This window comes from Dermacentor silvarum, chromosome 1, assembly GCF_013339745.2.
Source record: "Dermacentor silvarum isolate Dsil-2018 chromosome 1, BIME_Dsil_1.4, whole genome shotgun sequence".
NCBI lineage: Eukaryota > Metazoa > Arthropoda > Arachnida > Ixodida > Ixodidae > Dermacentor > Dermacentor silvarum.
The window spans coordinates 275,468,838-275,479,723 of record NC_051154.1 but is presented as its reverse complement, the minus strand read 5'-3'; the positions used below and the strand labels follow the sequence as shown (position 1 = coordinate 275,479,723).

Below are 10,886 nucleotides of genomic sequence, written 5' to 3'. Positions count from 1 at the left end.
ATTGACCGCTTTCTATTATTTTGTCATCGCTTTAGGAATCAGAGGAAGAAATTCGAATTTTCATTACGGAAATTGGGTATTTCTTTAACTACTCAAAATATCCTCTCCTTTGGGGCTTCTTCATTGGACTTTAGCCACAGGAACATCTGCGTGGCCCTCTGTGACTATATCTGTGACACAAAAAGACTACCCTGTTCATTCTCGAAATAAATAATTGGATAACTCATTAAATCACTAATTGTTGTTTCAAAATTATTCTAATACCACCAAAATTTTTTTGTTCTTTATATAAAATTACAATTATTTTAATTCTGTCTCTGCCCTGTAAATCTCTCTCCAAATTATCATAAACGTTATACTTGACCCTGATTTACTTTTTCGTCTAGTATTTTTTTCCTTCTCCCCCTTTCCTTTAACCTTTAACCGCCGCCTTCTTGGCCAATCCTCCGTAGTGGGTAAGCGCCACGGATGAAGATCAAGCAAGCAAGCAAGCTCTCACCTAAAAAGCAGCTGCCGATTTTATTAGGCTTTGTCACTTGGTAAACATTTTACACTCTTAGAATTTCATTGGGCTTTCAGCCATAATGAAGTACAATTTAAAAGGCATGTCAAAGGGACAAGCACGCGTCACGCATTTGTCAATACAAAAAAAAACGTCTTTCACACAACGTGATGCAAATCTTGTCGATTTCGCTTAAGGTGCCCTCACGATTGCAGCCGAGGCTGCTTGGACCGACGTGCACGCGAAGGGGCTCGCCAGAAGGCCCTTTTGCGCCACGTGCTGGTGGAGGGTGCCCAATGTAGCACGTCGCGAACCTTGATGAACTGTCTCACGTGAAGCCAGCAATCCAGAGGCAAGGTTTGCAAGCGTTCTCGGTAGTCGACGCTCTCGTCCCATGACAAGTCATTCTTGACGACACCTGCCATCTTCATGAAAGGTCCCATTCCAAGCAGCCAACGCGTGGCCTCTCGTATCATGGCACTTGCCCGGTCGGCGCACGGCTCGGCGGCCATTTCTTGAACTCTGGCCACTATTCCACGGCCACTGGCGACACGTTCGAAGGCCTCCGCGCAGTGCTTGTTCCTCGTGCCGAGAACGAAGTGCGCAGCGCCGTCAACTAAAGCTGCGTTGCGTCTGACGAAGTTCCTAACAGCGGCAGAGTACCTCATGACTGCGCGGTATTCACTGATTTCCAGAGACACCAGGGAAGTGTTGGATTGCAGACACCTGGCAAGGTTAAGAAGCAGTAAGCGGCATGAAGCGACGCAATGAGTTTGGTAGTCAAAGTGCCGGATAGTTTGACTGTCCCCGACGATACACGCGAGTGTGGCCGCATTCTGTTTGTCGAGGCCGCACTTACTGATGCCCAGCTTCTCCAGGGCCGTGTTCATAGACAGGCCTTGTAGGATGTCTCGCAAAGCATCAGGTCTAACTTTCAAATACAGGTACAATTCTCGAATGCACTGGCTTTGTCGTAGGAACATGGAGAGAAGGTGCGCTTCTGCCTCACACACCCTTCCATCTGTGTCCAAATTGAGAACAGTCAGGTGTGTGCACAGCGTCAGAGCTGTCAAGCACTCTCGTCTCGTTCTCGTGCCATGAGCGCCTATATTGAAGAGTGCTATTTCAGTGGCCTCTGCGCAGGACCTTTTTACGCGAGCGAGCTCTCTTCCTCTCACGTTGACAAGGTCCAAGTGCACCCTGTCTGCGGTGCCCGTCTCTCGGATGGCCTCGCACAGAGAAATTGCACTGCCAGAGTTCAATCTTTCTACGTTCACTTTCTTGAGAGTAGTATTCTGAGAAACTGCATAGAGAAGGGTCTTCTGTTCGCAAGCGTTAAAAGAGCTCATGTCGAGCGTGATTTCCTCCAAAGATGATTCCGGTCCGAAAGCACAGACGAGAGGTGCCGTGCGCATTGCTGCGCGGTATGTGTGACCCACTTCAGGCGTGCTGCACGTACTTGCGAGGATATACTGGCGTGGATACACTGCAAAGCTCCAAATGCATGCGATGAAATTCACGATCCTCAAATTGTGATTCACATTGATTAAGTCAGCAAAGGACCACGCTTCATCAATGCCTAGATTAAACAATACGAGGTCAATCGTTAAGACGCTATTGTTATTTGATAAAGCATGAAATACTGGCACCAAAGAGCGCGGAGGGCCACGCGAGAAATTTGTTATCTTTATGTAGCGAAGTGTCGCAGTTCGTTCCATGTAATCACCAAACCAGTTCTTCTTATCTGCATCGAGGCAATCACTGTGAATTGAAAGGTGAGCTAAGGAACTATTGAAGCGCAGTGAATTTAAAATAACAGAGGGATTATCGGGACGTCGAATAGTGTACGCCACTGAGAGCTCCTTCAAAGTGACACTTGATTCTAGGTATTCTCTGAAGTCTGGTACGGATAGGTCGAGTGCTTCGCACCGCAGCGCTTCGAGTCGTCGCTTGCAAACAATGGAATTCACGAGTGACCTCGATGCGTCGCGACTGCAGCTCCATGCAGACACTTTGAGATCCCTAATGCTAAGACTGCGTTGAAGGGCGTCGCTATAAAGTGAAAAGTACGTAGAGAAATTGGGGATCACGCTGTCGTCTAGTTCAATGCTGGTGACACACCGGTGGACTGTGAGGAGCCAGTGAAGCAAGATGGTCGCGTGGCGCTCGCGCGCTGCCAAGCCACAGAAGCCAGACATTTCTCTGAGGCACACTAGCGAAAGCTTCCCGGGAGGAGCCTCACACAGTTCCATGTTGATAATGACGAAGACTTCGTTCCATGTCGACAGCTGCGCGACGACGTGACAGACGCCGTCAGCAGATGGCCCCGAACCCTGTGTGCAGCCCATGGTGTGGTCCATGCTCCTCGCTGTGAAGAGTGTAGTCGACCACCGAAGATCGGCGTAGATCTTTGTGACCGGCATCAGCTTGGGACAGAGGCGGTTCAACGAGGAGCAGTAACTCCACAAGCTTGGCGGTGCCGTGCCCATCAATCTAGAAAAGAACGTCGTATGGACATCAAGAAACCAGCCTCATTGGAGAAATCAGCAACAAATAGTCGCGTACGAAATTCATTTTAGGTATAGATATAGTGCCGTATCGTCATTACTAGCATACAGTGTGTAGCACGATGTTGTTGTGCGAATGGCGACTTTAGACGATGAAGAGAACAGAACACATGGCAAAACTTCGTGTAGTGTGTGCGGACCTCTTTATAATGTTCAGGTCCGAATGTTTCTACAGCTGTACAAAATCAAAGCATATATTTGCCTCGCCAACAAAAATGGCGCCCCGTAGATTCACTTCGAACGTAGTTCACGCTGGAGAGAAGCTCATATGATACCAGTAATAGCGCAGTAACTATTGCCTGCGTAACTAGTGTTACATTGTTCTGGGTCAGTTGTTTAGACAAGGTACGGCTGTAATGAGTGTAAAAGGGAATCTAAAGGTAAACACTAAATAAGTTTATACTGAGGAAGGATTTCTTCAAAACTCAATTTTCATGAGTTTAGTGGTTTAGCATGAGTTAATTGCGTGAAGAGAAAGTTGAGGTCAAACTGTTTTGAATTTAGCGCCGGAACCTCCGTGCCGATACGTAGCTGAGGTTTTTATTTTTAAAGTTTTTCTGGATACTCGCTGTAGTTACTCAGTAATATTTGAAACTTGCCATGTTCTGTCGTTGGCTCTTATTACTTTATTCAAAGTGCCTCTAAAGGCCATCAGCATGATGGTATTACATAGGAGGCATCGCAACACTATGATGGAACAATTAGGCTTTCATAGAAACAGAGAAAAAAGTGAAATTGTAAGGGTAGATGTACAAAAAACACAATAACAAAAATCGTGTAAGGAGCATATTAACGTAGAACAAGTACAAGAATAAGACAGTGGAAGCAATAGAAAAACAGTTTACTGAGTGATGTCAAAAGACAGGTGAGGTGTTACGAGTACGTATAAGTTCTAGAAATTTAGCTGTCTGTTTCGATGGTGACATTTGATTGAAGGTACTTCCAATCTTTTATTGTGCGTGGTATATAAATTATCTTGCATAAAAGGAAGCGCGACACATCGGAAGTTTTATTTTGTTTGGGTGGTGTCTGTGCTCGATGAGAGCTGCTGGTTGACTCCTTTTAGGCGCAGAAAACGAAGATTTATTGCACTTCCCTCGAAACGATCGAAGATCGAAAGTCTCGGCCTCCGATGCACTGTCAAATTATTAGCCAATTGGGCTGGCAGCATTGGTAGGTCACCATCCTTGGTCTCTGAAATAACGTTTACGCGATGTTGGATCCACGTCGCGGGCATTGCTTCTGCACCGTGGTGTGCACGTGATGAGCACGCGACCAATCACAACCTTGATCACAACACGCCTAAACTAGTACAACTTAACGTGAACGCACGCATAGAAAAGCGAATTTGCGACCGGAAGCCGGAATCTTTGCCACTTCTCAAGCGGGCAACTGATGATGATAACGAAGTGGTGGTTTTTGTAGCGCGTATGTCCCTGGCGCCACAACCTAACAATAAAAAAATTGTGGCACCCTTTATTACGTTAATTTGGCAGTTGTAACGTTTTCTTTTAACGAAACTATAAAATCAAACTACAGCGTGACCTGCAATCATGCAGACACCTATATCACTGAGGCCATGCTGGCGGCCTCAGTGATATAAATGAATAAAGTTTCAGTGACTTTAACCGCTCTGCCTACACGGTGAGCCCCAGAAGCGGCCATCTGTACCGACTGTCACTCTAGCGTCAATACAATGCTTAATTTCTTTCAAAATGTTGCCTCGCACGGTTTCTTGTACTCGTATAGGGGTCGCGCTAGAGCGCGTAGGTTTATGCATATATAAGTTGGACCATTGTATAAGACGTATCGGTGAAAATTCCGAGAAAAAAAAAACGCGACTTATGCTCTGGGAAATACAGCAGGTCTATTGAGTAGCTAATAAATCAAGGTTTTATTTATCACTATATCCGCGATGAAAATATCAAGAGGAGCGGATATATAAGGCATGGATGTAGTTTCATCCAACGTACGAACACAAAGGAAAAAGCGTTATTAACCCCTTAACCATTTGGTACTAGTACAGCTCGTCTTTGCCGAGCTGTCCCAAAACCGTTTTGGACGAGTGTAGCTCGTCTGCTCGAGATAATATCTCCTTTTGAGCGTTTTAAACGAGACACGCTTGTTTTCGGGCTATAGTTAATGTATCGTTTCACAGATGGCAGCACTGGGTAGGCAAATTCAGCTTACTTCGTTTCCGGAAGCAAACAATTGCGATGACGTCGAAATCAGCAGTTCATCAGATGAAGAAGACTGCCCAGAAGACATTATTGGGAGTGCGCGTCACTGGCGGCGCATCGATGTGAAGGACATCCCCACGAAGGCTCCTCGGTTGCCGTTTTTGGGCGTCCTTGGTAAGGCGTTCAATATAACATTTCCTGATGACTCGATAAAACTTTCCGAACAGCGCTCTTGCTCTGTTTTTTATTGTTGATTGCCAGCAGTTAGCTGGCCTCCTTTGTCATGAGCAATAATAAACTTTATATGCTAATTTGACTTAGTATATGCTTGATTTTTTTCAAGACTGATAACTGGCCTTTTAGAAGTAAAACATTCAATATCAAATTAAAAAACAAAAGTAAGCAGTTTGGACACAGAAATTGTCAATATTAAAACAGTTAAGGGGTTACCCGCCGGGGTGGCTCAGTCAGCTAAGGCGTTGCGCTGCTGAGCCCGAGGTCGCGGGATCGAATCCCGGCCCCGGCGGCCGCATTTCGATGGAGGCGAAATGCAAAAACGCCCGTGTGCTTGCGTTGTAGTGCACGTTAAAGAACCCCAGGCGGTCGAAATTATTCCGGAGCCCTCCACTACGGCGTGCCTCATAATCAGAACTGGTTTTGGCACGTAAAACCCCAGAAAGACCAGAACAGAGTTAAGGGTTAAAAACATGAGCGCATTGTGACGCGCAGGAAAAATGTTGCCATTAATATCAGTGATGATTGCCATTTATTTGCCTAAAATGTTTAGGTCGGACAACAAATGCGATTATTGAGTAATTCCTTTTTACTAATTGACAATTAAATGGCCCGAGGAGATGCCGTCAAAATCCGCGACGTCAAGGCAAGTTGGTGCGGGAACTTCCAAGGCTGCGTCGCCACCCAAATTTCGTTTGGACGTGTGACGCGTCTTTCATTTCAGCCAGCATAGGGTGGGTCGCTTGCTGAAACCGCATGTAACTTTAGAAATATGTGACGAAAACAGGAAATAATAATAGTGCTTATATTTTTCCAAGCGTACTACCCACGCGCCTTACTTTGGTATCGCTGTGTAGAGGAAAGCCATTACAGTATCATGCATGATTCGCGTGCAATTATGGCACCGTTGTCGCACCACGCCTGACTCAATCGGAGTTTAATTAAACCTCTTGTTTGGTGTTAAGAGAGGCACAGCTCGGCAGTATCTTTGCCGATCGAAGTGGGAGTTGTCGCGTTTAAGAGAGCTCCCTATTCCACTGGTAGGTATAATCCAAACCCAAACTTGCGCCGATCACAAGTTATAAGGCTTACAATTGTGCAATTTGTTTCAGAAATTTGGCAGTTGCTCGGCTATGAAGCCCCCGCATTCGACACGTACCGTCCAGAAATGGCGTCAAGCGACTCGGCCAACAAGACAAAGGGATGGCAATTCGCGTGGACCGGCGATGACCACGGCGGGCGCACGGCGAATTCGGAGCGAGCACGACTGCGAGATTAGACCTTAGGACCCCTTCTAGCTGTGTCATAAGTTAAGTATGTGAGCGTTGTAATGGATGAAGAAATGTCACTTGTGTATTTGGTTGCGTTGTTTCTGTACCGTAGTTCCCATACACCCTCAGCAGCACGCACAAGACGTTTCACGTATCCCACTGCGGCTGCGCGCTCTACCAACATCGCTTAGATAGCACAAAGCCTGTTCACTCCGACCCATGACGCCATGTTACCCGGACCGACTGCCATAGAATGTAATGGGGATGCTCCCGAGTAAGCAGCGGTGATTTCGACGTCACCGCTTTCGTCGCGCCACGCTTGGCAATGGAAATTTCCGGCCAGGTAGCATGACGTCATGGATCGAAGTGAACGGGCCTTGTGCTATCCAGGCGGTGTTGGCCCTACATACTTTTCTGGCTTTTCAAGCCTCAACCCCGATTAGTGGGGACTTTTCGGCATTGGGAAAAGAGCAATTTACTAAACGAGCACAACTAATTTGTTTCTTTAGAGTCACGTTAAGTCTTACAAGGCCAGACCCCATGAACGAAGCAAGCGACACACTTTAAACGGAAGGGAATCGCAAACATGTACAGCCGGATGCGAAATATTCCGGGGTCGGCGAGCGCGTGCCAAAATGCATCTTTGTGTCCTCGGACGAAGCAATCGTCTAGTGTTCATACACGGAGTTGCACATGCATGTCCTCTCGTGCCCCTGCGACTGCCGATACGCCCACTTTCGTCCAGCTCGTTATCGCAATCGCGATTAGTGCAGAAGGTTACGCTGGTAGAGAAGCGTCGGTTCAGGCCTTCCTCGCATGCTAAAATGCGCCACACGCTCCAGAACGCTTGAATTCACAAGACTTCAAATATTCAAATAATAAGCGACTTATAATGCTGTGTGAGACAAGTCCTGTTTGTCTAATTACACTGCTAAACAGCCTGCGCTGCTTGTTATCTAACGTTTACAATTCGTATATATAGCCCCTTCAGTCACGACGCACACTTTCTATTTTTACCATTTCTGTTCAATTGTGGCAAGGAATAGACCACAAAAATTAAGCTTAGGGTAAATTGAACGTTCCGCTTACCTCAAGTACCTTCATTTTACTTCGGAGGGATATCTATCGCTACTGAAAGTCGCTTTGGAGAAGGCAGGCACTAAAGTGTTTGACGGGAGGTGTGATATGGGACGTTTCTGTAGCAATTGCGAAATAATTTTTTTCTTTCTAGTAATGGCTGCAACCAATAATTAACTTGTGCAAGTAAATCGCGCTAGTGATGCAACTCTCTTTAATGAAGAAACGTATCATAACTGAGTGCACAATAATTAGATAATCACTCTAATTGTGGTGAATCATCACAAAATGCAGTAAGAATCATTCTACCACCTTGATTTGCCCTTAATGGAGTCTGCAGCACCTTGTCATATGTGAATTTCATATATTTGTTGACAGCCGATCATAATTCGTGACTGAAGGGTATAGTACCATACGTCGTTGTTTTCCCTTCACCGAATATATCTCTGGAACGATTGCTTGAATTCGTTGCTTCTAGTTTAACGAGTTTCTTACTTGTTAACTACCTTCGAGTTATGCGCCTACTAAACAGGATAACATCAGTGCGTACGCATTAACAGGCATATTGCGCATGGGCTTATGGCTACGTGGTATAACGCAAGCAATCAGGGTAATAAAGAGGGGGCTAAGCAGAAAATTTAGAGGTGGTTTATATGGAATCCATATATTTGTACTGCTTCGTCTAAATAAAGAAAGGAAAAGAAAGTCGAACAGCTCAATCCCCGGATAATGAACCAGGACAGGTCATGTCACGACGGTTTTTTAGTGGGGATGGTCAGTTTACGATAAAGAAGAGAAAGTGCCCAGGGCTCACTAATTTTTCCCTAAAGTTTTCTGCCCACGCCCCACATGTTTACACGCCGGCTTCTTGGCCAATCCCCCGTGGTGGGTATGCGCCATAGTATAGGAAGCAAGCAAGCAAGATCGGGGCGTCTCGCCTTTACGCAGTTTTTTTTTTTTTTTTGCGTTTTAACCATTTTAGTGAGAGTGATTTCATCAACGATAAGCAAGCAGACACTCGTACGACCACCTGAACAAGGTCAGTCGCCTGCTTCATCGCTCATTTTTGGACGACATGCCTTTGGAAGCTCGGACCAGCTCGATTCCTGGGAGAGATCAACGCCGGAACGGTCATGGACTAGGACGGCAAGTACCCCGTAGCCATGGGCCGCCGTATGAAGAAGAAGATGCGCCGAATGTCGAATGAGCAGACTTCGTGAAATCAGAGTGAGCAGGTATCCTTCATAGTTTCGGCTACATAAAGGTGTTTTTCCGAACTTGAAAGAAGCCCGCGAATACACGCAAAGTCCCTCGAGCGGCCTTTCGTGCGGCAAATTTGCAGTGTATTTGCGGGCTTCGTTCATGCTTGGAAAAACTTATGTAGCACGTATTGAGCCACAGAAAGCTGTATCGGGAATTTTTTTGTGTTGCTCTACAATTTTCTCATTCACACTTTGATAATTAGGACAGCACTTCTCGAGTTAGATAATTACAATTACCTAACTAAATCTCAGTAAGGAAAACATTACTGGCAGCTACTCCACTGTACTGGAAACAATATGCACCAGGTTTTCTTCGAGCAACAACATTGCTATTTTTTTTAAATCTTGGTGCGTGATAGTTGGGACACCCTGTGTATACAAGCGTATCACTATAGAACTAGTTGGTACGCCTCTGATTTATAGTCTGCCCGTGAGCCAGCAGCATTTGTCGTTGAGATACACAGGACAGAGCGCAATTCGTGCGATGGAGGAGTGAAGGGTTTAATGTTCTTGAAAAAAAAAGATGCAGTAGATACGTGAAAGAATTGTCAGAACGCTTTCTGTGTGTAAGTAATGACGGCAAAAGTCACTGCGGAAGGGAATTGCCCGCAGGCACAGTTGTTACAACTGGCGTGCCCACGACTTCACCGCCTATATGCCACGGAATGCAAAATTATATTCCTCCGACACCCTACCCTCAGACATCTGAAGTAGTGGCCCTTCAATGTTCCCGCAATATTACCGTCATGTCATCGAAAAGACGAAGAAGTGCCGCCTCTGTGGCAGGCAAGAGTTGCTCACCAGCTGTAACAGTCGAGCGCTGCTGGATGCGCTCTTGTCTGAGTGACGCTTCGACAGCGACGCTCCCACTGGTATACGTATAGATGCCCCGAAGTGGAAATCTTGAACATGGGTTCCGCCCACCAGACTCTGAAGGCGCCCTTGCAATGTGCGGCCACGCTTGCACGCTTGCCTCGAACGATCCCTGAAGCACGTTCGGGGACGGAGTATAGCGACAGAACGAATACGGCGGCCGCACAAGACTAACGGCAGCGAGACATTTTCGAATTTGTGATATAGAGTAGCTAATCTCGTGCTAGGTAAGTGGGTAGGCACCCAAAGAATGAAGACTTTTATATAAAAGTTATGCAATAGAGAACTAATGTGATTAGATTATGTCGTCAACTAAAAGCGTCTTTTACTTATTTCGTTTATCACTTGCCCCCCCCCCCCCCCCCCGGGTGGCGTGGCTTACTTTACTGCCCCTACAGATGGCGTCTCGTCTTTTTTTTTTTTTTAATTTCGCCATGGTCGATTTGGTGGCCATTTCAGCCAAGCTGCCTTTTCGTTTGGGCGCGTGAACAGGTGGGGTTATCAACAATCTACTAACACGGCTACCGTCACAGTGTTTTCTACAATAATTACTGCACGGAACTCTGGTGTTCACGGGAGGTGCAAATAATTTCACTCAGCTGTCATATGAATGATGATTGGTACTTGTATTTGCGTAAACTTCATCCTTATGGCTTCCAAGGGCTCAGCAAATTTTCAAAGCGAGCATATCGAACAATATAAGGCGTTATGAATGCAACACCTTGCAACGATTACGCGTGTGCGCAGTGACTTTTGCTTTTAAGTGTATGGAGAAATATATTGCTAGGCAAGTGCTTCACACTTTAAGCTAATTGCTGTCCATGTAGTACATGCACATGTTACCGCCTTGAAGGAATCCTTGACCGATGGTCGCTTTACCTAACTGTCTCTGTTATCGGATTATCGCTTTCACTCATAAC

General features: G+C 46.0%; 1 protein-coding gene across 1 annotated transcript; it reads right to left on the bottom strand.

Moving 5' to 3' along the window:
- Positions 1-500: 500 nt before the first annotated feature.
- On the bottom strand, positions 501-10,000 carry LOC125942172 (uncharacterized). Its single transcript, XM_049660334.1, has 2 exons — positions 9,895-10,000; positions 501-2,995 (listed from the first exon to the last, which is right to left on the bottom strand). Exon 2 carries the CDS (start codon positions 2,989-2,991, stop codon positions 706-708), a length of 2,286 nt encoding a protein of 761 aa, XP_049516291.1. The 5' UTR covers positions 2,992-2,995; positions 9,895-10,000; the 3' UTR covers positions 501-705.
- Between the last annotated feature and the right edge of the window lie 886 nt (positions 10,001-10,886).

Coding starts and splice junctions, on each gene's coding strand:
- LOC125942172 (XM_049660334.1), bottom strand. CDS start 2,991: ATGGGCACGGCACCGCCAAGCTTGTGGAGTTACTGCTCCTCGTTGAAC.